This window comes from Rhinolophus hipposideros, assembly GCF_964194185.1.
Source record: "Rhinolophus hipposideros genome assembly, chromosome: 1".
In the NCBI taxonomy this organism is placed as follows: Eukaryota; Metazoa; Chordata; class Mammalia; order Chiroptera; family Rhinolophidae; genus Rhinolophus; species Rhinolophus hipposideros.
Window position 1 is genome coordinate 85,894,236 of NC_138047.1, and position 26,940 is coordinate 85,921,175.

Sequence of the window (26,940 nt, forward strand, 5' to 3'; positions counted from 1 at the left end):
AGAAAAGCACTTAGTTACCTACAAAGGAGCTCCCATTAGACTGTCAGGTGACTTCTCAACAGAAACTTTACAGGCCAGAAGGAATTGGCACAAAATATTCAAAGTGATGAAAATCAGTGATCTACAAAGAATTCTCTACCCAGCAATGCTGTAATTTAAAATGGAAGGGCAGATAATGAGCTTCCCAGACAGGAAAAAGCTAAAGTTCATCACCACCAAACCAGTATTACAAGAAGTTTTAAAGGGTGTTCTTGAAGAAGGAAAAGGAGAAGGAGAAAAGAAGAAGATCAAAAAAATGAATAATAAAATGGCAATAACTACATATCTATTAACAATTACTTTAAATAAAAATGAATTAAATGCTTCGATACAAAGAAAACCAGAGTAGCTGAACGTATAAGAAAATAAGACCCTTACAACTGCCTACAAGAGACTCACATACACTTGTGATTGAAAGACCTACACAGACTGAAAGTAATGGGATGGAAAAGGATAGTTCATGAAAATGGAAACAAACAAAAGACAAAATAGACTTTAAAACAAAGGCTATATAACAAGAAACAAAGAAGGCCCCAGTAATCCCACTTCTGTGTATTTATCCGAAGAAATCCAAAAAACCACTTCAAAGGGACATGTGCGTCCATATGTTCCTTGAAGCATTATTTACTACAGCCAAGATATGGAGGCAGCCTGGTTGTCTATCAATGGATGAATGGATAAAGAAGAGGTTGAACATATACACAATAGAATATTACTCAGCCATAAAAGAGAAGGAAATTTGCCATCTGCAACAACAGATGGACCTAGAGGGTATTATGCTGAGTGGAGTAAGTCAGACAGAAAAAGAAAAATACCATATAATTTCACTTATATGTGGAATCTAAAGAACAAAATAAATGAACAAATAGAACAGAAACAAACTCATAGATACAGGGAATATTTTGTGGGTTCCCAGATGGGAGGGGAATTGAGGGATGGGTTAAAAAGGGAAGGGATTAAGAAGTATAAATGGGTTGTTACAAAATAGTCATGTGGATATAAAATATAGCATAAGGAATATAGTCAGTAATATTGTAATAACTATGTATGATGTCACATGGGTGACACCTTATAAGTTATATAAATGTCTAATCACTGTTGTACACCTGAAACTAATATAATATTGCATGTCAACTGTAATTGAAAAAAAAAAGACAGACATCAAAGATTATATTGCATCATTCCATTTTTTATTTTTTAATTTGAAAAACAGGTAATACTATAATTATGGTGTGGCTATGAATGGGATTTCATGCAGCTATCAAAACATTTAAAGACATTGGAAAATACTCATAATTTAATAAAAGACAGTAATATTTTAAACTGTATATATATGACCCCATTTTAGAAAAAATGAAGTGTGTAAGTTGCTATGAGAAGTATCAATCAGGGTCTGAATACAAATAAAGCACTCAATTAAGACAATTAGAGGAGTCTGTGTCTTAAAAGGGTGGGCAGATTTGTAGGGGAACCACAAAAGCTAGTGCAGTAATAGAGCTGTTACTACCCCATACCTGAAGCAACAAGAGGAGGAGCAGTTCCCAACACTCAGGAGAAAGCTACTGAGAGAGGACAGGAGCAGTGGCCTTTGGGTGAGGGATACAGGCTGGCCATGGTGAACTTGAAGGCAGGAAGAAAGGGGAATAATCTAACTCACTCCCCTCCCTCCTCCCAGTCTCCTGCTGGGGCTCCATTACCCAAACCCAGCCTGAAACCAGAGGCATTGCTGATGTGGTCCATACAGTTCAGGCCACCAGACTGAGAACGAGGCACAGAGGTCGGGTGTGGGTGTGGCACACTGGACACACGAGGCACATGCCACGTATGGGAGTGAGTCCTCTGATTAGTTAAGGGAGGGGGACACTGAAGAGATGATCCATTTTTTTTTTAATTAATTTTATTGGGGTGACAATTGTTAGTAAATTTACATAGATTTCAGGTGTACAATTCTGTATTACATCGTCTATAAATCCCATTGCGTGTTCACCACCCAGAGTCAGTTCTCCTTCCATCACCATATATTTGATCCCCTTTACCCTCATCACCCACCCCCCACCCCCTTACCCTCTGGTAACCACTAAACTATTGTCTGGGTCTATGAGTTTTTGTTTCTCATTTGTTTGTCTTGTTCTTTTTGGTTTATATACCACATATCAGTGAAATCATAGGGTTCTCTGCTTTTTCTGTCTGACTTATTTCACTTAGCATTATGTTCATTGCAGCTTTGTTTACAGTGGCCAAGACATGGAAACAACCAAAATGTCCTTCGATAGATGAATGGATAAAGAAGTTGTGGTACATATACACAATGGAATACTATTCGGCGTTAAGGAAAGATGATATAGGAGCATTTGTGACAACATGGATGGATCTCGAGAGAATAATGCTAAGTGAAACAAGTCAGACAGAAAAAGCATTTTTTTTCTTTATATACCTTTATGTATTTTTTAATGTTGCAATAATATATATATAATTTTTAATTCTGGGAAAAATATGCTCGATAGAGTGTGTGTGTGAAGGGATGTGTGCCTGTGAGAGTATTATGTAAATGAGTGTGTGTGTGTGTGTGTGTGTGTGTGAGAGAGAGAGAGAGAGAGAGAGAGAGAGAGAGAGACAGAGAGAGACAGAGAGAGACAGAGAAAGAGAGAGGTGGGAGTGGGGTGTGAGAGAGGAAGTGTGTTTGTGAGTGTCCATGTATGTAAAGGTATACAGGTAAAATGAGATGGTGTGTTTGTGTGTGTGTCTGTGGGATTTGTATGTTAATGAGTGTTTGTGCAGATGAGCTGTGTTGAGAGAGTTTGTGAAAGCATATATGAGAGTGTATGAAGGGTGATCAAAAATTATGGTGAATGTTTAAATTTTAAAAAAAAATTGTTACAGTAAAAGACACATTGCCATTAACTCCCCTCTAAATACTGCCCTTGGCTTTGAACACATGTGTCCCATCGTTCTTGCCATTTTCTGAAGCAGTTCTGGAAGTTCTCTTTTGTGAGTGACTTTAGTTGTGCTGTCATGGCTGCCTCGATGTCCTGAATCATTTTGACTTTGGTGAAGAGCCAGAGGTCCCATGGTGCCAGATCCGGTGAATAGGCTGGATATTGACACATGGTAATGTTTATATTCAACAGAAATTGCTGTACCACAGTGATGTGAGACACAGAGCCTTTTGTTGTGATAACAAAATACAGTGAATGCTGCTGCCGACTTCATCCAACGGAAAGGCAGGGATCTTCAATACCGTACGTGGCCCGTGGAACCTTAGTAGTGTGTGACTAGTATCGGTGTGTAACTATGTTCGGTGCAGTCAGTCGGGTATAAGAGAAGGTGTGTTTTAAAGTGTGCCATAAATCATCCTCCATCATGACAATGCTCCGTATCACACATCACTTCTGGTATACAGCAATTTCTGTCAAATAAAAACATTACAGTGTGTCCTCATCCACCTTATTCACTGGATCTGGCACTGTGCAATGGACTTCTGGCTCTTTCCCAAAGTCAAAATCATTCCAAACATTGAGGCAGCCATGACAGCACAACTAAAGACACTCATGAAAGAGGACTTCCTTAACTGCTTCAGAAAGTGACAAGAACGATGGGATAAGTGTGTTAGAGGCAAAGGGGGGGGAGATATTTTGAGAGGGATTAATGGTAGTGTGTCTTTTAATGTAATAAACTTGTTTTTATTTAAACATTCACTGTATTGTTTGATCACACCTCATACAAGTGGATCTGAGACTGTGTGTAAGGTATGTATGTGAGGGGTTGTATGTCAATAAGTGTTTATGTGAGAGATGGGAGTCAGTGACAGATGTGTGCATATGGAGAAGCACAGGTGAATGTGAGTCTGTGTTTGTGTGTGTGTGTAAAGGGTATGCATGTATATGTATTCAAGGATGTGCTTGTTAGAAGTATTTGGGGGATGTGTGGGTATGAGCAAGGGCTTCCGGGTGTGTGAGGACATGGAAATGGGGTGTGAGGTGTGTGGAAATGAGTGAGAAGGAGATGAATGAGGTGACATGTGTGAAGGGATTTATATGTATTAGTACGTGTGTACATGTGAGCACATAGGTGAGTGTGTTTACATACAGCTATGTACATAGAACTAGAAATACTGACTTCCAGGAGAAAAGAAAAACTGGAAGAACATACACCAAAATGTTTATAATATTAATCTCTAGTGTTGGAATAAGAGGCAAATTTTATTTTCTTTACTGTTTTGTTATTTTGTAGTCAGAAACACAATGAACATTTCAGTCTGCTTTCTCTGTTCCAAAAACACATGACAAATATTGTACCTTTCTGGAAACATGTAAAAATAATAAAAGTCTTGACTAATAAATGTTTCTTAATAAGAAGGTGTTTGAAAATTGGAATCCCCCTTTTCAATATATAACCAAATAGATATCTAAGTAAGTCCCTGGTTAATTTGTGGAAGGAAATCTTGACTTAAATTTCAGAACTATATAGATGTTTAATTTTTCATAGAATTTCATTAATTTCCTGGTATTCAATAACTGACACTAATTGCTACAGTTGTTTGTAAGCCAAGGCCCTGGTGGTTTTGCATTAATGAATTGGTAAAACTAATGTAATGTCCTATTCATATCACGTGGCTTTAGGTTTTACAAAGTCTTAGAGCTCATACAGTAGATATTAACAGGGATTATCGAAGATCGACAGGCCTTGGTAACTACTTGTTTTTCTTTTAGTTTTGTGGGATTTTTACTTTTTTAAAAAACAATGAGCATATAGGGCTTATGTGATAAGCTGTCTGTGAAACTGATTTAAAAATAGTTTGTTTTTTTTCTTGAGTAGGTGAAAGGGCCCTGAATTATTTCACTGATATTTCATTTCCTCTGCACTTGCCTCATTCCACTAATAATAAAATATGAGGTTTTTCTTTTTCCAGGCTACATTTCAATGAAAGAAATGTTTGTAGCAGTAAATGGCTGAAGTAGTATTCTATTTTTAACTCATTTAGAGCTTGTCTGTTTTCTTAAAATAATTTGCTATCATCAGCATCAGGTCACTGCAGCCCAGTTTATGTGGCATTGTTATCTGTGGGCTCCACTGGATGCGCATAATGAGAATTAGTTGCTTGGCATCCTGGATAACTGTTTTACTTTTATGTAAATAGGTAACAGTGCACTGTTATCTACATTGTTGTTGTAGATAATAATAAAAAAGGGGATTCTGTGTCTCGTATCTTTGCTTTACACTTAGAAAACAATTTCAGCTGTTAAAATGTGAGCAGAGCACATTCCATTACAGATGCTATTAAGTTTGGCTGGACCCAAACCATCATGCTTGCAGAATATGTCACTGAACCACTAAGGAACACTCTGACCTAGAAATGCTTTTTGTTGTCTGATTGGTGCCTCACCACTTGTCTCAAAAGCACTTCAAACATCATTGCTTGGAACTTGCTAGTACAATGTTGACAATCATAAAACCAACTATGGCTCCTGGACCTGCATGGTGGAAAGCACTTGGGTCTCCAAGGAGAGGTAGCTGAGCAGAGGTTGTCATGGCTACAAAGGCGGTGGTGACATCAGAGCGTGCGGTTCTCTGGGTTAGGGATAGTTACTTCCCTCACTGGTACAAAGTGGATGTCAAAAGAAAACCCTGTGAGGAACACTGTGTACTGCAGCACTCTAACAGAATATGTGTCATCACAGTGGCAGGGTTTCATCCAGTTCTTCAAAGTGGAAAGACAATTTGAAGACTTTCCTATCAAATCAGTAAACTGTAGCAGACTTCAGAACAAGGTCTCTGGGAAATTACATGGGGGGTATAATTTCTAAGAGAACTTGAACCTCTGTGTAATATTTACTGCTCGGATGGAGGAGAACACACCATATCGAGCTACGTTAGAAGACGGTTGATGGAAGTAAATGAAAGCATTCTCCATAAGCCATCTATTCTTCAAGAGAAGCCATCCACTGAAAGCTGCACAGCAGCTGTGTTGCCCGAGTTTGGAAAAAAGTAAAAGCACAACAGAAGGGTTACTGACACCAAAACAATATGAAGAAGTCATGGTAAAACTCATTAATGCCACAATACCTACATCATGATGGTTGAGACGGTATAAAAAGCCTCATTTGATCAGTGCACTAAGAAGAACCAGCATATGTGAAGAAGAATACTTCACAGTCAGCCAGCCACAGGGAGGCCTAGTTTTCTTTTCTTCTCTTGTATAACAAGTCTTGGTTCTCATTTTGTGTTCAACCTCCCAGATCTGCCCTGCCATGTACTCACTCTGGTCTTTTGCTTTTCTCTAACAACTGGCAAAGGAAGGATGTTTTTCTTATTGGAAACAAACAAAGCACTTTGAGGAAAAACTGGAAAAGATGAAAGTTTTAAGTAGCAAAGTGAAAACAATTTACCCATCATCGTGTAATCCACTAGTAAATACTACATTTTGACAAACACCTGGTTGTTTTTGCCTCAATGTTCCATCAGTTTGGACATCAACAACTGGCCTTTCTTGCCTGGTCAGCTCCATGGTGACAATACCAAAAGGGTAGTCCGCTCCTTCTGCTCTAACTCCTCTCCCTTTAGATTGTAGGGGACAAGCAGAGTGCAGATTGTACCTTCTCTAGTCCTCATACTCTGGGATGGCCTTCCACTCTGAAATGAATTAGAACTGTAACACTATGGCTTCTTAAATGAGGGACACATGAAATGGCTTTGAAAAATACAAAGGGCTTTCCCAACATATGGAAATGTTTATAATGCCGTGCAGACATTGTAGTCACTCCGTCTCATACTCTAGTTACACATTAACCAGCAAAAGAAATTACTGTATAGAATAAAACTTTCCCATCATTCAAACTAAAAACAAACCAACAAACTGAATTTATGATTTAAGACTGGATACTTATTTACACTGAGTTCTAAATAAAAGGACTTTAAAATTGTTATTCTTTAAGGGCTGCCACACATGTATATTTCAATACCTCTGTTTTTAATTAGAACAATTATTTAATACAGAAAAAAATTAAACAACAGAAACACCAAACCAACCAACCAACCAACAAATAAAAACCAATGACTCTTTTTCTAGGGCCAAAAAAAAGAGCAACCAGGCTTTACTCTGCCTTACCGAACCACTGCTGTCGTTCGGTGAACACTTTATTTTCCCACTTGAATTTGAGCTCTTCAGAAAGATCACTCCTGCCGATCTTGCGAAGATGACGAGCCAGAAGGCAAAGTTTATCCATGGAATTTGGGAGTGATTTTTTCCAGAAGCAAAGAAGTTCATGGATCTGTTCTGTGAGGTCATCTGGGTTCTTCAGTTTGATGAGCTGAATGGTGCTCCGGCGAAGAGGGAGGGATGAGTAGAGACATGTGGCGTTTTCTTCCGAGAGCTCCTCTGCCAGCCAGTAGAGCAGGTTATTCCACAGGGCTTCTGTCAGTCACACATGGAACAATCAGTGTCAGGACTCTGTCTTGGGGGTTGTGCTTACCTAACCCTCCACACCTGTTCAGGAAACCTAAGTGCTCTCTGGTTTGGCCTCTGAGCAGAAGGAAGATTTGGGACCACCCAGCCTGACAGTGGAGCGCATTTGAATTTCTGGGTCTTCAGAGGAAGCCACCTATGGCTAAGGGTTAGAAATGCTTCACAAATCGTAACATCCCTGAGATTTGGAGGGCTTATTAAAAATAGTTTTTAGGCTCTGTCCCCGATAGTTTAAGTAGAAGTAGGGTAGGGGTAAAACTTAGCATTTTTAACAGCTCCCAGATGATGCTGACACGGGGGTCCTCAACCATACTTTGAGTAGCACTATGTTAAAAGATATGTTTATGTTCAAAATATACTTCTCTTTACTCGCCCTAATCTGATGCATACATTGTACCAGCAGCTGTGCAGTCCTCACACACACCTCCACCTACAGACACACACAAACCAACTCACTAAATCCATTACCCGAAGAGCAGTTCTGTGGAAGGTCCTTTACACCAACATTTCCACTGGTGTCCAGACTATTTAGAACCACAGATATCTCCTCTGAATGTACCCTGTATGTTCAGCATACATATCCCTTACCCTGTGACTTCTGTCTACCACTGAACTCACGATTTCATTTTTTTCTGTTATTATTTTCATTGTGTAACTCAGACCCATCACTCTCAGTTAACCCCTAAGCCCTACTACATCTCTCCTTCCATAGGCCAGCACTAGCCTGCCTCACAATCACTTTCTCACCCCCGCACTAGTTCCCCTGGTGTGGTATGAACTAAGAATTCTGTGTCTGCCACCATTTGCTGGACTATTCCTTCCATCTACTTACTCACACAAATTGCACCTGATATTTTACACCATGATTTTACACTTTTTCTCTGGAGGCTACTCAGGAAATGGACCCAACCCACCTTTGCTCTCCATTGTCTCATGCAAACCAACATTCTGCTTCCATCATGCAGTATATTCATTTTGATGTCCACGCTACATGGGTAGGCCTTCCTCTCCCTATCTCCACCATCTATCTCTTGCCATCAGCAGGTAGCATTATGAGCAACCTGTTGATAATCAGTCATGCTACTGTCCACATGGTTCCTTAATCTTGTCAACATCAATGACCTGTGCGTGCCTCCATAATAGAAACAGATTCTTATAGCCAATTCTCATGTTTCATCATCAACTGGAATTATTCCATCTCCATGGCCTCGGATTCTCAATATTACTGCCACCCACTACCTCCATAACTTCCACAGCCTTTGTCCCATTGCTCCTGCTTACCATGCTTCTTGCCCCCTTCAATGCCCACAGCCATTCAGTCATCCCTACTGGGTTTCGCATACCTCTGTACCCATGCTGCTCCTAATGACCAGCTATGTGCATTAGTGATGGTCTCCCATCTTCCTTAAACTCTGTCATCCTCTTAAGCTTTCATTGTTGCCAATTTGTCAATCCCCAATCCTACTTTACTCATGCTGCATTTAACTACTGGGCTGCCCAGGGTTATGAAACTATACTAAATGTTATCAACAAACTCTATCCTTATACACCATTTGAGCCCTTTAGCAGCTTACAAATCCACTAAAAAATTGTTTTCTTAAATTCAATTAAATATTTTCCACAGCTATGACCCAAATCTCTGCCACCATCATTAAGCCCCCGTCTCATGCTCATTCTGTTTCACTCAGCCCATGTCTGTTTCTCCTACTTTACCCAAAGGCATTTGACCTGAGTTCTATAAGCTTGTTTTCATTCCAAAATTATTTTCTTGCAAAATCTCACTGCTCTGCATTTACCACATTCCATCCCTCACAGTGTTTTTCATCAAGTAATTTCCCTTCACACCTGTTCCTTAATCTCCTCCTCACAACAGGTTCTTGCCACCTTCTTACAAACATTCTCAAACCACATTTTTCTTTGCTTCTGCTACTCTTTTAAGCTACTGGGCTATCTCTTCCCTTCCTTTTACCATAATTTTTGTTGTTGTTGTTGTTGTTAAAGTTTATTGGGGTGACAATTGTTTGTAAAGTTACCATGAAATCTTTTAATGCGTAATGTAAACTTGATGCCTGGAGTTCATCACTGCCAACTCACTCCTTAAACCCCTGTTTTAGGGTTTTGTATCCTCCTTTAAAACTCTGTTGAAGCCTTCCTTTCCAACTGTCCTGGAGCCCTCCTAATTACTACTTGTAACAACTAATTCCCAGTCTGCACCTTCTCTGATTTCACAAAGCATTTTATTCCTTCCCTTCGGTTCCATGGTCTGCCCAGATTCTCCTCTTCTTTCTCCTGCCACAAATCTCTGTCCCCTTTGCTGACTCTCTTCCTCCTGATACTGCGGAATTACTACTTCCTGTCTCAGGCATCTGCTATTTCTGTCCTCTCCCCTCAGTGAGTTCATTAACTCTTACTGCCTTAATCATCTCCTCTTTGTACACTAGCCCCGATCTACTATATTTTCATCCTTGGCTCTGTTTTCCTAAATCTTGGCATAGCCTTTGCAATATTCATCTCCTAATTATCTGTCAGTGTATACCAAAGCCAATTCAGAATCCGTAATTCTCAATTCAAAATCAACTTTGGCCTTTCCCTCGCTACACCTGATCCTTCATGCTCTTCACTTTCTTAGTAAATGTGACCACTCAACTGCATAGGCTAAAACGTGTAATATTATTCAAATTTCTCAAAGCCTGTTTCTTATCCCATGTACCCAAGTCCTATTAGTCCTAACTCTAAACTTATCTCAGATATTTCTCCCACTTTCCAGCCTTACTGACTCCATCTTAATTGTCACCCTCCTCTCTTTTCTGGAGTACTGCAGGAACCAGGCTTCTAACTCGTACCCATGCTATCTGTTTGGACCACCTTTAGTGTTCCACACAGGTGACAAAGAGAAGTTTTCAGTCTAATCTGGTCTTATTGGTTTATAAGTTTCTGATAAACTATTGTCGAAACTTCTTAACTTAGCATTGAAAACTTTTGATAGTTTGATCCTGCTGTGACCTCACCTACTATCATCCTTCGTGCAGCAGCTCAGGTGGCATTGGTCATACAAGATCACACTGCATAACCACCTGGGACTTCTTGGTACATGTAGGAAAAATCAGGATCCCCTGTGCTTTCTGGTGATTGTGGCAATAATGAGAGTGCTGTTTTTTCAACATTAAGTTCTTCACACGCTAACAAACTTGCTGGGCTTTCATTAACTGCTGTTGTTTTGATTGGGTTTGGCTTTTGGGGTATTTTTTTTGGGGGGGTTGGCGGGGTGACTGGTGCTTTTTGTTTTGTTTTTGCTGTATCACCTGCTCTCTCTTTGAAAACTGTTTTATTGCCTCTGAGAGGGTGTGTAAGACTAAGGGTTAGTCTCTTCTAATGTGATTCAATAAAGCCTGCACATTTCCTGTACAAATCCATAAAGGTAACCCTGAATGGAATGCTATGTCATTCGTGGGGGGGGGGGCTGACACTGTAGTAAAACACACACACTTACATTTTTTGAAGACCAATAAATTACTGCAGTAGTAACTATTAACACCACAAAATAAATTGTTTCAAAGGCTAAAATTTTTTAAAAAGTGTCAAATTCTACCCTGAAATATGCGTCATTGTTATATAGCTGATTTATGCATAACTATAATCAAATATCACAGGTTTCCTTTGTGGTTTCATACCAGTATGCCTCCATTTAAAGTCTGTTGCCCTCAAGTGTAGATTTGAACTGACCACACTTTAAAATTTACAATTTAGGAGTCAACATTTCAGAACAAATTGTAGTGGCCTATTTACCAAACTGAGCAATTATTAATTATCTTAGCAAAATAACACTTAGTAGGGTTCATACTTCTTGTAGATTTTAGCAGAATTATGTCTACATTCAAGTATGTTTTGGTCTATATGTGCATGATTTCCAAAGGAAAACTCATTTATTATTAGGCCTTATAAATCTAATGGTTGTTTAATTGTAAAATTCTCTATTTTTTTTTCTTTTTTATAAAGAGGATTCACATAAAATATAAGAGGAAAAAAGCTCTGTTGTAATGAGGACACGGAAAATGTTTGTTACCTAGAGGATCTGCAGAAATTCTTTTGGTACTCTGTGGACGGTGGATTAATTTTTCATGCTGTTGAGAAAAAGGAATATAGAATAAATAGAAGAAATCATTAATTTGCCAACAAACTACAAATGAAAATCCATTTGAACCTCACCCTGATTTGAAATAAGTACTGAATTACACACATGGCAAAAATTAGATTGCACATTTGTGCATGCGTGCTTAACAATTGCTTTCCTAAGAAAACGCAAAATATATTAACCCAAATCTTTCAGAAAACTTAAATTTAAGAATACACATTTAAATATTATCATAGCAGTCACATTATCTGTGAGTAAACATGCTTCCAACTGAAATTTGAAACTATTATAACCAGCAAAAACAGAGCAAGCTAAGCTGATGCTACAAACATAGTTTTTGGAAAAGCCCTCCAGGGGAAAGTACTTGCTTCTACACTCAGCAGGAAGCTGGACACTAAGGGGCCCCAAAACAATAGTTTTTATGAATAAATGAATGCATCCATGTGCATGCATGATGCTGAAAATAATCAAGTCTTTGAGCATATATTATTCTAACACCAGTATTTTTATCAAGACGTAATCAAATATATAATCATAATTTTTCTTCATTGTCTGCAGAACAATTTGTTTTCAGTTAATATGGGGCCATTGGAAAGAATACAGGAGATGAAGTAAAAACATCTGGGTTTGGAAAGTTGTTCAGTGCTCTGGACAATTTATCTTCTCCATTTTAGTTTTTATTAAGCACACACACACACACACACACAGACACACACACACATTACAAAAACCTGTACACAACTGTTCATAGCAGCTTTACATGTAATAGCCAAAAATGTAAACAACTAAAATGTTCTGCAATAGGTGGACAAAGTATTCTACATCCATACTGTGGGAAACTGTTCTGTAGCAAAAAGCAAAAATCATTAATACATGCAACAACTTGCATGGACCTCAAAGAATTATGGTGAGTGAAAACTTCCAGTTTCAAAAAGTCCCATATTCTATGATTCCATTTATATCACATTCTTGAAATGACAGAATTACAAAGATCTAGAACAGATTAGTGATTGCTTCTGGTTAGGGGGATGACCAGAAAGGAGTTGCACAAGGGAGATCTTTGTGGTGATAAGATAGTTTTGTATCTTGAGTGTAGCAGTTACACAAATCTATACATGTGATAAAATGACATAGAACTATACACAAGCATTTTATCATTTTATCATTGTTATCAAAGGGCGTATGTAGTGGATTGAGCCTGGGACGAGAGCTACACATTGCATCTTTTCTTTATATAAGTAATGCACTACCACCCCCTCCCCGCCCAGTCATTCTTTGTTCAGAGGTATCTCATAGCACATGGAGGTATTAAAAATGATTAACATTTTTAAATATATGTATTTTCTTCACATGCATGAAAATGCAAGCCAAGTCCTTTGTCTGGCAGCACAACCATAGAAGAGGGGATATGGCAGCAACAGCATGGGGAAATTTCTGGCTCCTTTAGTCTCCCAGGCACCATGCTGGTCTCCCACAGGGCCTCTCTGGGATTATCAATGACTCCTTCTCATTCCCTTCCTTTTTCTTTTACTGCATGATTTTTGCCTTTCACACTACCTTTCACATCTCACCGATGCTCAGGTTTAGCTCCAAGGCAAACAGGGAAGCTTTTGCTTGTCCTGTGTAGTGTCCCCTCCCACAGATTCCCTGTGTCTACATGACATTTCCTGGATGCCTTCCTCGGTGGGACGGGCTCTAATTATTCCCTACTTTTCTCTTGTCCTTCTTCCAATCAAAAGGTACTATCCTGTTGTATCTTCTCAGATTCTACTATTTGCTAAAGGAAGATTTGTTATTTCTCTCAGGTAACCTGCTTTTACGTTAATCCCACGATTTCACACACGTTTTGAAATGCTAAGTGGAAATGATGACACAAAGTTATAATATCTTTCAATCCTGTAGTAGGGTTTTCGGGTAGGAATTCCTGCCGATTCTCATGAATTCTTTTCACTTTTCTGTTCCCGAATCCGAGAAAAATTGGACGGGAAATTAGGAAAATTGGCTCCTTGAACCCAGTAACACCCACATGTACTACTCACAATATATCTCTTAGATATTTTCCCTATTTATCGCTATGATTTCCGGGCGGGAATTCCTGCCCGTTCTCGGGAATTTTTTTTGCTTTTCCATTCCCAAAATCCGAGAAAAGTTGGTCAGGAAATCGGGAAAATTGGCTCCTAAAAGCTAGGTGGTTGGTAGTATCGGCCATCACTTTGTGGAAACGATTCATCGTGGAGAACAGAAAACAGTTTATGTCTTGGGATTCCAGAACAGGAAAGAGAAAAAAAATCCTGAGAAGGGGCAGGAATTCCCACCCAGAAACCCTATCCTGTAGCTATATCCTATTTTAAATTTTAACTTGGGTGCTCCCTAATTTCAAGGGCACCCACAATAAAACTACTGCTACTTAGCAGATATAGAAATAATAAGTGGTAAAGTTTTCCTCCTTAATTTCTACTTGCCTGCTACTTCTTTGGTGTCTACTGTGGAACGGGTTGCTGTGTAGTCACATGCTAAGGACCTTCTCACACTTGAAACACCATCTAACCTGGGTGCCACATAGCATTACAGATAAACGTCAGTGCAGTACAACCACCAACAACAAAATATGTCATGCTGATGTTATTATTTTTTTTTGGTCATTACCCTAAGGCACTTATGCATGAAGAGAATTTCACAAGTAACCATTATATCATGTGGCAACAACTCCCCCATGCAGCCATAACCCCCACATTCTTCCTACCCCCACACACTTACTGTAGATGTCTCTGGTAAACAGATCATCTATTTTGTAGTTAGAAGATATACAAGTGAAATGGTATGAATAATAATACATCAAGGAAGTATATACAGTCAGTATATTTCTGGGTATCTTTAGAGTGGATTTTACCACATGCTATGACTTAGTACCGGTTTGCACTGCTTACTCTTATTTGTTTTGCATGGAGGCCTCTTCAACTAAGCAATAGTTGCCGCTTGCTTAATTCGAGTTCATTTATTGCATCATAATAGTAAACTATATATTCTCAGTCTTTATAATGCAGAATGCCTATAGAAGTCTTACTGGCTTTACATGGTAAGTAAATGACAATATTGATCAAAGAAGTAATCTGGTACTAAAGATTAATGTTAGCATAAAAATGGTGTGTTGCCATTATGGGTCCAACATAACTACAAATCAGATATAAGTTTATATCAGTGTTGAGTGAGGACAAACTAGTGTGAAGAACTGGGCTACGGTTCCAGTTTCCAGTAAGGCATGTAAGAAACTGGAAGGCGGCACTCTGTCCTAACAGCAAGTAAAAAGCTGAACAAACGAAAAATCAACAACTCTCTTTAGATTTGTAAGAGAGGTAAGGTCATAGGTCAAACCTCTGCCCCAAATTGGAAAAGACTGACAGGTGAATACTATATTACTGTATTTTGCCGTGAATAATGCATTCCTGTATACAATGCACATCCACAGTTTGTCCCAAACTTTCAGGGAAAAAATATTTTGTTTTGATCTTTTAATTCAAATTTTTATTTGATTACATTTAGGTACTTGTTTTTTTTGTATTATAAAGGAATTTTAGCATTTATTTTTTAACATATTATGGTACAAGAAATTTTATGTAACAAATAATTACAAAACACAAGAACAGATACAAGGTATAAGAAATTTTATGTACCGGTAATAAATTTACTATATTTACTCATCATCGAAGACCAAGAACTCTTCGTTATTGCAAGTTTGTCATTAAGTTTAACAAAACCAGTTATTGTATTTCAGGGTATTATTTTGCTATGGATATCATTATTGATTTCTAGAGTTACACTTTTAACTCATAACTATAAATAAAAGAACTAAAAACATATGTATACATAGATGTGGAATTAGTACTACCCATGTATAATGCACATCCTTATTTTTCCCTCACAAATTTGGGCAAAAAGTGCACATTATACACAGCAAAGTATGGTGTTTCATTTCAACCCCCTACCAGTAGTTTGAAGTATGGTCATCTCCATTTCACAGAAGTAATTTCTCCAATGTAACATAGAACTAATCTTGAAACTCAGTTCTGCCTAAAGCCTAACTTAAATAATAAATAATCTTGCCTTCAGGTAATATTACATACTAGTTTTTTTTTTTTTATCATTTAGCACATACCACTAATTACTCTAACAACTTAAAGTATATTATATAACCTTGGGGGAGTCTACTATATCTATAGCCTCATGAAGTAGTTGTTATGCCTACTTTACAAGTGAGAAAACTGAAGTTTAAAGAGGTAAGATAATTTGACCAAAAATACACACTAATAACAGATATAACATTTAAATTTACACTTATAAGACTATAAATCCCTTATTTATAACCTCTAAGTTAAAACGTGTATGTAAAATGAAGGTCGTAAAGCAAGACTTTCACTCAGCCATTTCACTACCTCTTGTACAATACTCACCATTCACATATATCAACTTTACTGCTCCAAACTTGGAGCCAGTATTATACAGAGGAAAAGAGCTCACCTTCTAACCATATTACTTATTAACCTTGTGATCTTAAAGTGTTCCCTTTATGCCTTGCTTTCCTCATTTATAAAATGGGCATCATAATAGTACCTGCTTCACAATGCCATTGAAGGAAGCATTGTAACATAGAGAAGGGTATTGTATGTCACAAGTCTGTATTCACGAATTCCGCATCCACAGATTAACCAACCGAGGGTCAAAAATATTTTTTTAAAAAATGTTACGTCATTGCTGAGCTGGATTATGTAGTTAGGCCTATGATGGCTGTGTTTGTACAGAACATGTACAGTCTGTTTTTTTTTTTTCTCATCATTAGTCCCTAAAGAATACAGTATAACAACTATTTATATTGCAGTTACATTGTATTAGGTGTAATATGATGATTTAATCTACAGGCAAGGGAGGATGTAAGTAGGTTATATGCAAATACTACATCATTTTATAGAAGTGACTTGAGCATCTTGGGATTTTGGTATCCACAGGGTTTCTGGAAACAATCCCCCAGGATACCCAGGGATAACTGTAATAGGGCTCAAAATAGCAGCTGTTATTAGTGTTTTTCTTTAAAATGTCTTATTTTATCTACACAAACATATATATTTTAAAAGAAACTCCTATTTCAATCATGAATGGAAATACAATTTATCTTGCATAAACACATGGGGACTTTAAAAATAAATACAATTAAAACAATGTTTTTAAATTCTGCCAACTCAAGGACTATGAGCCTGAGAGCTGTTTTTGCTTGTTAACAGAAGAGCTTTTCAAGTGTTAGAAAGATGTGAAAACATGCTTACACCAACCTGAGATCTACTCAAAGGATCAGAGAAAAGATTAAAAAGAGATAACTTCCTCCATTTTATTTAAAGCAGGTATGTTATTGTCCAAAACAAAAATAAAAAACCACTTGCAATTCCAAAATATGGGAAAAATATAATTGAACAGCTACTTTTATTTGATGAGAATCCTATCTTTTACTATCTTTTACTTCATGGACAGTATTTTTGTTCTTTTTGTTTGTTTGTTTTCCTATATGCTTGTGGCTGTAGTTTATTTTTATTTTTTTAAAACCACAGAGAACACTTTCAGGGCATGTGAGTGATACGTCATCAACAGCAAGGTACAAGTACTCATAACCTACGAGAAAGCGGGACCTCTATCTCGTTAAAGGGATGGCTGTCATCTTTGCTGTGAAAATGAGCAGCTATGAGTGAGGTCACTATGTAGACAGACCAGAGGAACTTCTTAGGCTGTTCAAAAGTGACTATGCATTTAAAGCCAAGATGATAGAGAAAGTCTGCTTCTGCCCCAGGAGCTGAAAAATACCAGGTAACGAAGGAAACCACCATCTAAGGCTCTGACAGCTCTATTCCAAAGCTCAGTTTCAGCAAAAGGTATAACCACTCGGACTCTCTGAATGATCTGGATTTGCCAAACATTCTGAAGCGACAAAGGATATGAGAAGCAATATGACACGGTGTAAAAGGTGGCAGACATGAGTAAGGATCTGACTTGCTCAAGGGATAGGAGGAGGTAGAACTTTGCCCTGTGAAGTCATGCAGGTTGAGGCAAGCCATCTAAATAAACTATCTAACTTGTGAAACAGAGATGATTGTTCCTACCTTTGAAGTCTGCCATGAGGGTAGATTGAGATAATGTCTGTAAAGGATTCAGCCTACACTGAGAATTCAACAAATGGTGGCAGAGACACACAAACCAAATGCAACGTGTGGGCATTTTTAGGACCCTGTTTTTGAACAAATTAACCATTAAAAAAATGCAAGTCAGTAGTATACAACTATTACCCATGTCTGGGTAATAGATACTATTAAGTAATAACTGCTAATTTTATTGGCTGTAGTAATGGTGTTGTGGGTGTTTTGTTTGTTTAAGTTCTTACCTCTTCAAGAAGTATTTACAAGTACAGTGATATAATAGCTATGATTTGCTTTAAAATACTCAAACAAACAAAACCCAGGGGTATTAGATGAAACAAGAATGGCAGAAAATGGCGGTGATTGGTCTGTGTAGGTTCATTGTATATTTTCTCTGTATTTTGTGCCTTTGAATATTTACACACACACACATACACACATACTTTTAAAATAAATAAAGTAGACCAGCATCAGTCAATAAATATCCTGTTGGTGTTTTCATCATGGGTATTATTATAATTGCACACTCAGTATAGAACTTCCTGAAGACTTGGACAGAAATGCTTGGCCCACACAATAAAAGGAAGTGTTTCTACACAGAAAGATGAGAAAACCAGCATAAACCTTCAGAGAAGTTAGATTACTGTGGGATAAAGTAAGAACCAACTTTAGAACAAGAAGAACTGACCCGCGGTCGTCTTACTTGGAGATAAATCTGGAAATTAAGTTTTTTTGGAAATGAAATCAGGCTGCTGACAATTCCTGGAATAATGCAAATCTACATCTTTGTTTAGCTCAGATCTTTCTTGGATTTAAACCCATACAGACAAACTGACATTTTGCTTCTTCTATATTTTTTCAATTGCTTCTTTTTTGATCTTTTTGAAACCTTCACTCTGATTATGGCTTTGTCAAGAGGAAGGGATTATATATCTCTCAGCCTTTGAAGAAGTTTGTCACAAAAGGAGAAAATTTTAGGTCTCTGGTAACCAAACAGAATAATTCAAGAAACTTCAACTGCTCTAAAGAGCTGGGCCAGATAGAAGAAAGGGGCTGTGAGGGATGGCTGCAGATATTAAGTGAGCAAGGATCTGGGTAATTCAGGACATATACGAGCATGGAGTCAGCAAAGACAAGTTGTCAAAAGCAGTCTGGAATGGATAAATCTAAGTTCTAAATTCATGTCTCCAGTTTCATTTCTTATCTATCAAATGGGAAAGCAGTAGATATACCACATGAGGTTGCAGTAAGGAGATTGAATGACATAAGGTATAGACAGTACTTCAAGCATGTCTGGAATTTAAGAAGCAGTCCTTAGTGCTAACTACTGTTAATATGCTTAAAATTTTGCTCATTATGCCAAGCAATTCTGGCAAAGGCAGATGCCTTTAATCCATAAATGTAGCTATGTGGGAGATACAATTGATTTTAAAAGCAGCTCAACAAATCAAAAATACAACACTGTTAGAACTTGCATAAATGTCCACATCCTCTATTGTTCCACTTTTAAATTATAATCCCAACAAGTTTTTGTGAATCCTGAAGACCTGTCAAGGTACCTATTCAACTTGGAAAATACTCTTTCTAGAATATTCTAACTTTTTTTTTTTTTTAATTTCCTGAGGTTCTGTTTTATTTTGCTTTATTTTTTTGGCTTGTAGGCAAGCATAGGCTTTTGAACAGAAGCAGTGTGATATGAATGTTGCTGGGAAAGGACTGGAGAGCTACATCTTCCTCCCAGGTCCTCAGGTCCTAGCACTGTGTGTGTGATCCCCATGTTAGCCATTCCTTTGAAGGCATGAAAAGCTTCTGATAAATGTAGCTGTTAGCTGGGGAAGGATACAGGTAAAGCTTGTGTCAGCTCTTGACTCCAGTTTCAACTGCTTTATCAATTTCCCCAGCATGCATTCATTTATTAATTAAATCAGCAAAACATTATTGAATGCATACTAGGAGATGGGATTATAAAAATGGGCTACACTCCCAGCCCTGAGGAACTCAGTCACAAAAGGGGACAGTAGGTGTAACAGTTAGGAGCGCCTCCATTGGAATCAGTCAAACCTGGGTTCACACGGCAGCTTTACCATTCTCTAGACCGTTCCCCTTGAGCAACCTCTCCTCTCTGTGCCTCAATTTCTTTAACCATCTACCTTTTCAGTAAATAGTTAATATGTGTAAATGCTTTACCGAGTTACGAGCAGGGAATAACTTAATAAAGATTAGTTATGATTATCATGACCATGATTATATAAATAAAAATTATAACAGACCCTACAATAATATATATTCAAAGTGCTTTGACTGTAGTTATAGTGTAATACCTAATTCTGCCTGGGTACTTTAAAGGCTCCTTCTAAAAAGATGATATAGAGCTAAGTGTTGAGTCAATGCTGTCACAAGAGCAGTTGTGGAGTGTCTGAGGCAGGTAAGACCATAACGTGTAAAAGAAGTGAGACCTTAAGTGGAACTGGAGCAAAGATGCTAGTTCGGTAAATGTAATATGAAGGGGTTGTGGGGGTAAAGTATGGGGGTTTGTGAAGGACCTTATCACAGGTAAATGGCTTGGACTTTGATCAGTTGTGCGAATTGAGAAGTTTTAGGAGAAGAGTGATAAAATCCTATTCGTTTCAGGCAAAACCACCCTGTCAGTTGTGTGGCTTAGAGCTTAAAAGGGAGCTGGTGATGGGCCTTCAACAAGAATGTAGATGTCATCCATTTAGGGGGAGAGAGATGAAATGCAAGTTTAAACACAACTGCAAAGTAAATTCAATGAAGCACAGTGTATCTGAGGACCGTAGCTCAAATCAATGTGCAGGGAGCTACTCTAAGATGCAACCTCTCCACGTCTTCTATCTCCCAATGTCCTCCCAACCCCTGTACACAGTTACCCTACCACCGAGTCCAGTTGGTCCCAAATCCTAAATCTCTCACCAACACTGTTCTCCACTTGCCGTCTTTTCTGCCGTGGTTTTCCATCATGCCATCACCTTTCCTTCCATGGACTACTTTATTAGACCTTTATTCTACTGTTCTTAAGCTCATCTCTCTCTAATTTTTCCTTATAGGCTATCACAATGATGTTGCTAACAAAATTTGACCATGTTACCTTCCTGGTCAAAATTTTCCAATGGCTTGCCATTAATGATAGGATAAAATGCAAGCTTAATTACAAACTAACTAGATACCTACTTTTCCACCCTCAGTTATGGTCATACTCATTCCAAGAATACCAGTGGCCGAGAGATTTTTTTTTTTTGTTTACTCATATGCTAAGTAAGGATCTCTGGTTTGAATCTCTACCTTGCACATGATCTCTGTCTCATGCTATCAGTCACATTCTTTTGACAAATTTTGACAGAAAGCCCCACCTGTAACAATTTCACAGAGACATTTGGTTGATCTAAACAAGGCATTCAAAGCCCTCTATAATCTTTTCCTATCTTATTTCCAATATGATTTACTCCAAATCTACTCAAGCCATACAGGTTTTTCATTGTCCTTTCTTGAAACAGCTGTGCTTTGCTACCTCAGAGTTTCAACTCATGCAATCCCTTTTGTGTGGAATACACTGCTTCTTTCTCTCTTCCTCTCCAGAACTTAAAGATTCTCTACATCTATCTTGTTCTGTGACATGTCCCAAGGTCACCTCAACCCACGGGAATCACTCCCTCCTTTGTAATGTACTAGCACTTACCATCTCGGTCATCCATCTGCAATTGATCATCAGGTTCTGTCTTGCTATATTACTGTATTATTGTATTATCTTTTGCATTGTTTCATAACTTTTAAAATGTTTATGCTTTATTTCCTGAAATGGATTGTAATTTCCTTGAAAGTTAAGACTTTGACCTGTATTACTATTTCTTTTTTTTAGGACATGCATCATATCTCATATATAGTAGGCATTTAATTAGGATTTGTTAATTGACATGTTGACAGATCAATCTACCAAAAAAAAAAAAAGTGGTTGGAATTCATGAACTAGAACATTTTTAAATTAATGAATATCGTTTTTCTTTAAATGTTATAGTATTAAGAGAATAAAAATTACCGTCAACTACTTTTTTACTGTTTTCTCAGACAGGCAAGAATATATGTACTTCCTTTGTAAAAGAATTACTGAAAGCCACGTGACAATAGTGCCCAATTCCTGGTTTAGTTATACTGCTCACTGAGCAGAAAAAAAAAGTTCCCTTTTATGGACAGAGGGTAAAGGAGGGAGAAGAAGAAAGAGGAAGGGGTGAAGGGAGGGAAGGGGGAAGAGATGGTGGGGAGAAGATGAGGAGAGAGTAGAGGGGAAAGGGAAGGGGAGGGAGAAGATAAAAAGGAACGAGAGGTGAAAAGAGAAGGGAAAGATTCTCTTCTGATTAAATTGATGGGTGAAACACTTTCTAAAAAAGAATAAGGATCCTATTTCTAACTAAACCAATTTGGCTCATTTTCTCACTTTCACATCTCATGTACAACATAAAGTTGATATTTCAGTGACATCTTCAAAACTGTGTTTTTGAAGGTCATTCTGACAGCTTAGTGGAAGATTAGACTGCAAGAATAGAGGGCTTCAAGTTAGAGCCAAGGAGAGCCAAAATTGAAACACTGGAAAGGGTGATAAGGTTTTTAAAACTTTCACAGTTTAAAGAAGAAAAAAAAACCACCACAAACTGACATTCTATCTCTACTTACCAAGATTCTTGTGACTTTCCTCTATAATTGGTAGGGGGTGGAGCATGAAGTAACATAAATAATTGGAATTAACTCTAGTGTACAAAACATGAAACTAAGTCACAGAAAAGTTTAAAATCACCATTAAGTTCACTATTCCCCCTACACACACACGCACAGAGACACACACACACACACACACACACACACACACACACAATTCCTCTTACAGGCTTTTTTTACATGTATGCTTTTTCTAATCTGCTTTTTAAATAGCTAGCAATAGGGTAATAAATCCCATTTTATTCTTGAAATTTAAGATAATTTTGTACATTGTTACAACTGAAAACTTTAAGTAGAATTGAAGTGCCTGCAAGTGTTTTAAAAAAAAAATCATTAGCTTGGAATCTTCTCATTAATTTATTCGAGATTGTTTTTCAGTATTTCATATAATTAAGAAAAAAAGATCACATAGAAGAAAAAGTCATCCCTGGATGGGCAGGGAGATAGCAATGAAAGTCCCCAAGTGGTGAGAAAGTGGTGGTTGTGATGAACTGAATGTTTCACCAACCTCTGCATACTTCCTTCCTTTAATGCGACAACCTATTTAATGTGGTGAAAAAGTAAGTGTTGATGCAGTATCATTATTTACTAGAAATCACATGTCATGAGTTCAGTTTAAACAAACTAAAAAAAGAGGAAGTTCAGGCTCAGAAAACCTTGGGTCAACGGATGGCTTACGTAAATATGTAGGTTAGGTATGACTAGGAAAGTGCAGCCTCAAGCAGACTCCTGTAGACACAGCCACCAGAACTGGAGGCCTCCTTGCCTTCAAAGCAAAGCCTCAAAGCAGACAGGAAGCGTAAAAGACAGTCACACTCAAGTGCAAATGACCAAATGGCATAAAGAGTTCCCTATGTGACGTTATTTCAGAAGTATACACACACACCACTTCCTTTCACCTAAATAAAATCTTTTGAGAGTTTTGAAACTTGCTTTGTTTCAGTCTAAGCACAAATAGACATAGTGTGAACTGACGTTACTTAAATATTTGGCAAAAAGAGGACATTAGAAGCACAATTTAGAAAGATTTAGAGACAACTCATGTTTCTTTTCAGCCATACATTTTCACATATATTGATGTGACCATTTTCAGAAGATCCTATCTGTCTTTCCAGTCTCATCACCTTTCTCTGCCCCTCATATGTGCACTTTCCATGATGGTCTCTGAGGCCCTCATTAGAAGCTTACACCCATCACAATGTCTGTACTTGCTGTTTCCTCATTGCAGTGCTCTCCTGGTCACACAGACTCCTTGTCACTGTTTATATTCAGCCCAGGAATCACCTCCACAATGAAGCCTTCACTGGTCATTCCATCTGTACGTATACACTGCCAATTCTGTCAGCCCTCTGATGCTAATTTATTTTCCTCTTCACACTTCTGCTATTTGTAAAATGAAAGCTCTTTATGAATTCTCTCATTCAACAAACATTTGCTAAGCACCTAACATATGCCAGGCACTCTTCTAGGTCCTGTTATTCAACATAAAACAACAACAACAACAACAAATAAAGGTCCCTGCCCTCAAGGAGCATATTTATATCCTAGCTGTAGCATGGAAGATTTTTTAATAAACATAGTAAATGAGAAAATACGTGTTAGAAGGTAAGAATGCTTTAGAGCAGGGGTGTCCAAACTGTAGCCCGCAATCCATTTTTTATCGACCCGCAGCAAATTCCAAAAATATATTTAGTTTACTTAAATAAACCAGGTGAGGCAATACGTACTTCACCTCGTGTGAGTGGCCTGGCTGTGTGTGTATTTTACCGCATATGGCCCTTGGTAAAAAACGTTGAAAAACGTTTGGACACTCCTGCTTTAGAGGAAAAAAAAAATCCAAGCAAGTTAAGGAGGGTCAGGAGTGTCAGGCTGCATGGGTAGGAGTAGTTTGCAATAAGACATAGAATCAGGGATGGCCTAGGGGAAAGGTGAAATCCAAGCGGAGAGGTGAAGCAGGGGATGGTATTAGCCATGCAGGAGGTATCTGATGGATATGAGAACATTCCAGGCAGGGGGAACCACTAATGCAAAGACCTAAAACAGATGTATGTGTGGCAAATTTCAAGAACAGTAAGAGAGTCACTGATGTTAGAGTTAAATAAGAGGAGAGGAAAAAAGAGGAAAAGGGAGGGGAGGGGAGGAGAAAGGAGGGGAGGGGAGAGGAGGTCCTAGAGTCAGTAGGGGCCATGTTCCTCTAGAGTCTTTGAGTGAAATCAGGAACCACTGCAGGGTTTGGGGCAGAGGCAGGAGATGATTTGACTGATAGTTAGAAGGTTCACTGTGCCCTCTGCGATGAGAATAGTGGGTAGAGAGGCACTATTCTCCGAGGGAAGCATGAGAGTATACATACAGGAACACCATGTATGTCTGGCCCATGGGATACAAGAAGTTTTTGTCGAATGAATTCATGTATGAGTGACTGGATTATGGAGGCTGATGGGTAAGATACACAGAGATCCTCACAAGCATGAAGCGCTAAGTGGTATGTTTTCACATCTTTGGGAAACAGATGTAGTACATTAAGATCACACCTGATATTTCTGTGTGTGTTAATATGTGTGACTTTAGATCCATATACATACATATTTACTGCTTGTCTTCTGTATGGAAAGCACTTTTAATTTTGACCAATGCCTTTACCTAAATTATGCTACATGTATAAATGAATACATAATGTAATATTCATTAATGCCAACCTATATAATAAGGCTACTTCCATTTCCTCAAAAGAGCACATTCTAATACTAACTAGCTGAGGTGTTATTTTTTGTCTTTGTGTGTGTGTGTGTGTGTGTGTGTGTGTTTTGTTTTTCGTTTTTTATTGTGAACTTTATGAAAGAAGTCTTGTCTCACAAAAATAAAGGTCAGAGTTTCATTTCCCATTGATGTATGTTAGTTTGAAAAGGAAGAAAATGTTTCTATAGCCACAGATTCTTTCTCGATCCCAACAAACTTCCTTGTAAAGACTTCGTTTAGGGCCAACAGAGTGAATCTGGAAAGCTCTGTACAAATCCATCTGGGAGAAGATAGGAAAGGTGGCGCTTTGGCAGTAGATTCATAGATGAAAGGCAGCCAACATTTAAAATATACTATTTTTAACAGGCCACTCTAGTTTCAAGATGATCAGTGTCCAGGTTGGACAATGTTAAGGGTTGAAGAAACTGCCTCATTCATCTAATCACTCACAAATCATCATCAAGCCCATACTGTATGTATGGTGCTGACAATCCAAACTGAACAGGACAGTGATGAGCCTGCATAATCATTATACATATTCCCACGTGGGGTAACTTTACTCTCACGGAGAGAAAATTTGCCCTTAGGCAAAATGGAAAAAAAAAAAACTTACACTTTTAATGTATAAAATATAAATATGTATACAGTATGTAGATATACAGAATATCTAAGATATTAAAATTTAATGGGGAAGGGTAGTTAGGGAAAAAGGTGCCTGAAAAGACTCCTTCAGAGGGCAAGGAGAAACAGAAAAGATTGAGCGACCTTTGTGTATTGGGAAGCAAGTGATTATAATAAAATATGGCAACTACAGTGATAAGGAAAGTACAGGATGTTGTGGAAACACACACTGGGTATGGAAGAGGAGGTCAGGGAAGGCTTCCTGGAAGAAGTCACACCTCAGCAGAGCTGAGAGAGGACCACGGGGAATTACTCTGGCCAGCAGGTGGGGAATGGTGGGAGAGAATCAAGGCAGAGGAAGACCTCATGCAAAAGACCTGGGCAATCACTAACACAGACTTTTACTGAAACAAATCTGTATAAATCCCTGAATTTCCTAGCTTGGCTAATTAATTCGTGAAGTCAGATAGGCCACAAAGAAAACATTGCAAACTAAAAACTGGGTCTTTGTCATTGTTTGGACCTCAAGTCTGTCCTTTCTTACATAATGGCCTTTCTCTCCAAGGTCTGTCATCGTCACCCTGAGGCCCTCACTACCTCCTGTCAGAGAATTCCAGCAGCCACCTGATATGTCTCCCTCAAGTCGCTCCACAGCAGGAGGAGATCGCAAAGATCTTAGGAAGTAATGTGCTAAATTGAGCTACTGGAAGAGCAGCCCTGATACACCTTTTCTCTGCTCTCAAATCTTATTGATCCAAATCAACTCCTTAGTCTGCCAGGAAAGTGTTTGTACAGTCACGCTCCAAACCACTCATCTAAGAGAGTTCAAGTATTCCTTTAAGTCAATAGTTCTTAAACTTTTAGAATCTAATGAACACTTCAGGCATCCCCTCATTCGCCCAGTCATGAATATTTGGCAGTCCAGACACTGTCCTAGTCACTAATGACAGAGATGGGACAGAGTCCACAATGTCCTTCGTTCACGAAGCTTGCCTTCTCCAGGAGCAAAGGCATATAGAAAAGGAATGAACACACATAAATATGTCTAATAA

General features: G+C 38.2%; 1 protein-coding gene and 1 pseudogene across 2 annotated transcripts in view; one reads left to right on the plus strand and one right to left on the minus strand.

Annotated features, from left to right (window-relative positions):
- Positions 1 to 5,566: 5,566 nt before the first annotated feature.
- LOC308499465 (protein Abitram-like) lies at positions 5,567 to 6,113 on the plus strand (annotated as a pseudogene). Its single transcript has one exon. The product of its transcript is annotated as a protein Abitram-like (transcript).
- A 1,017-nt stretch (positions 6,114 to 7,130) lies between these two features.
- DTHD1 (death domain containing 1) overlaps positions 7,131 to 26,940 on the minus strand; it is a gene marked incomplete at both ends in the record, with an annotated part of 56,171 nt that continues 36,361 nt past the window's right edge. The window contains 2 exons of the mRNA XM_081044879.1: positions 7,131 to 7,450; positions 11,565 to 11,622. Of these exons, the coding sequence (XP_080901005.1) occupies positions 7,131 to 7,450; positions 11,565 to 11,622 (378 nt within the window). The remainder of the gene's footprint in view (positions 7,451 to 11,564; positions 11,623 to 26,940) is intronic.